Genomic DNA, 942 nt, shown 5'->3' on the forward strand with positions numbered 1-942 from the left:
ACCCAAATCTATGATGATTATGTCTTTTGGAGAACTTATAGAATGGCTTATGATGAAACATCCCCAAAACACACCAGTCTCACAAAATAAGTTTTCTAGAGACTTGGTAAAACCATGAAATCTCTCTAACTCCAGCATATGCCTGGTTAAAGAATGACAGATCAACACTGATACTGTGACCATAGACTGTCTTTTGCTGATCCTGCTTCATTTCAAGTTCAGAGTACAGTGAATCCTCCCATGCTCTTGGCCTTCCTTACTTGTGCTTTGTGGTGGTGGGTTTCAGCTTCCCTGGTGGCTTGCCTTCTGGCCCGATGCTGGTGTCCATAGAGATGTCCTCCAGGTCCTCCATCTCTGGCGAAGACATCATCTCCGACTCGGGTGTGAACCCATCCACCCAGCCTCCCTCTGGGGTGGCAATCAAAAAGGTCATAAAGGAAAAATACTTATAACTGAGTACGCTGACAGACTTAAAATTTCTCACCATGAACCTTTACTTTCACAGAATAGTTCCAAGGACTCTTAATTCCAATCTCAATTACAGCAAGAGCCTAATCACCTTTATTTCTCGTTACCATTATTATCAAAGCTATTAATCAACATCATTTGAGTATCTAATTCTTTCATATAGCAGACTTTTTTTTTCATGAAATTAAATCAACAATATAAGTTATATGAATATGATGTTCAACATCAATATTCAAATGTCTTAGCTCTCATTAATAACAATGTGTGAAATTTCCTTACATCAACAGGCAAAAACATTATCTATCTTAAGGGATATTTTAGCAGTGCAGGTAAATAATGAACGTTAATTATACAATAAAAAAAAATCAATCAACTGGTCAAGCAAAAACAAATATATTATCAGTTATAACAAAGAAAGAGAAAGAACAAACTTTTACATACAAAGCTATTAGGATGATTTACAGGCTGACTTTA

General features: G+C 36.4%; 1 protein-coding gene across 1 annotated transcript in view; it reads right to left on the bottom strand.

Annotated features, from left to right (window-relative positions):
* LOC119594380 (C-Jun-amino-terminal kinase-interacting protein 4-like) overlaps positions 1-942 on the bottom strand; it is a gene marked incomplete in the record, with an annotated part of 97,279 nt that overhangs the window by 33,365 nt on the left and 62,972 nt on the right. The window contains 1 exon segment of the mRNA XM_037943442.1: positions 261-408. Within this exon segment, the coding sequence (XP_037799370.1) occupies positions 261-408 (148 nt within the window).

The sequence above is a fragment of the Penaeus monodon genome, chromosome 33 (genome assembly GCF_015228065.2).
Source record: "Penaeus monodon isolate SGIC_2016 chromosome 33, NSTDA_Pmon_1, whole genome shotgun sequence".
NCBI lineage: Eukaryota > Metazoa > Arthropoda > Malacostraca > Decapoda > Penaeidae > Penaeus > Penaeus monodon.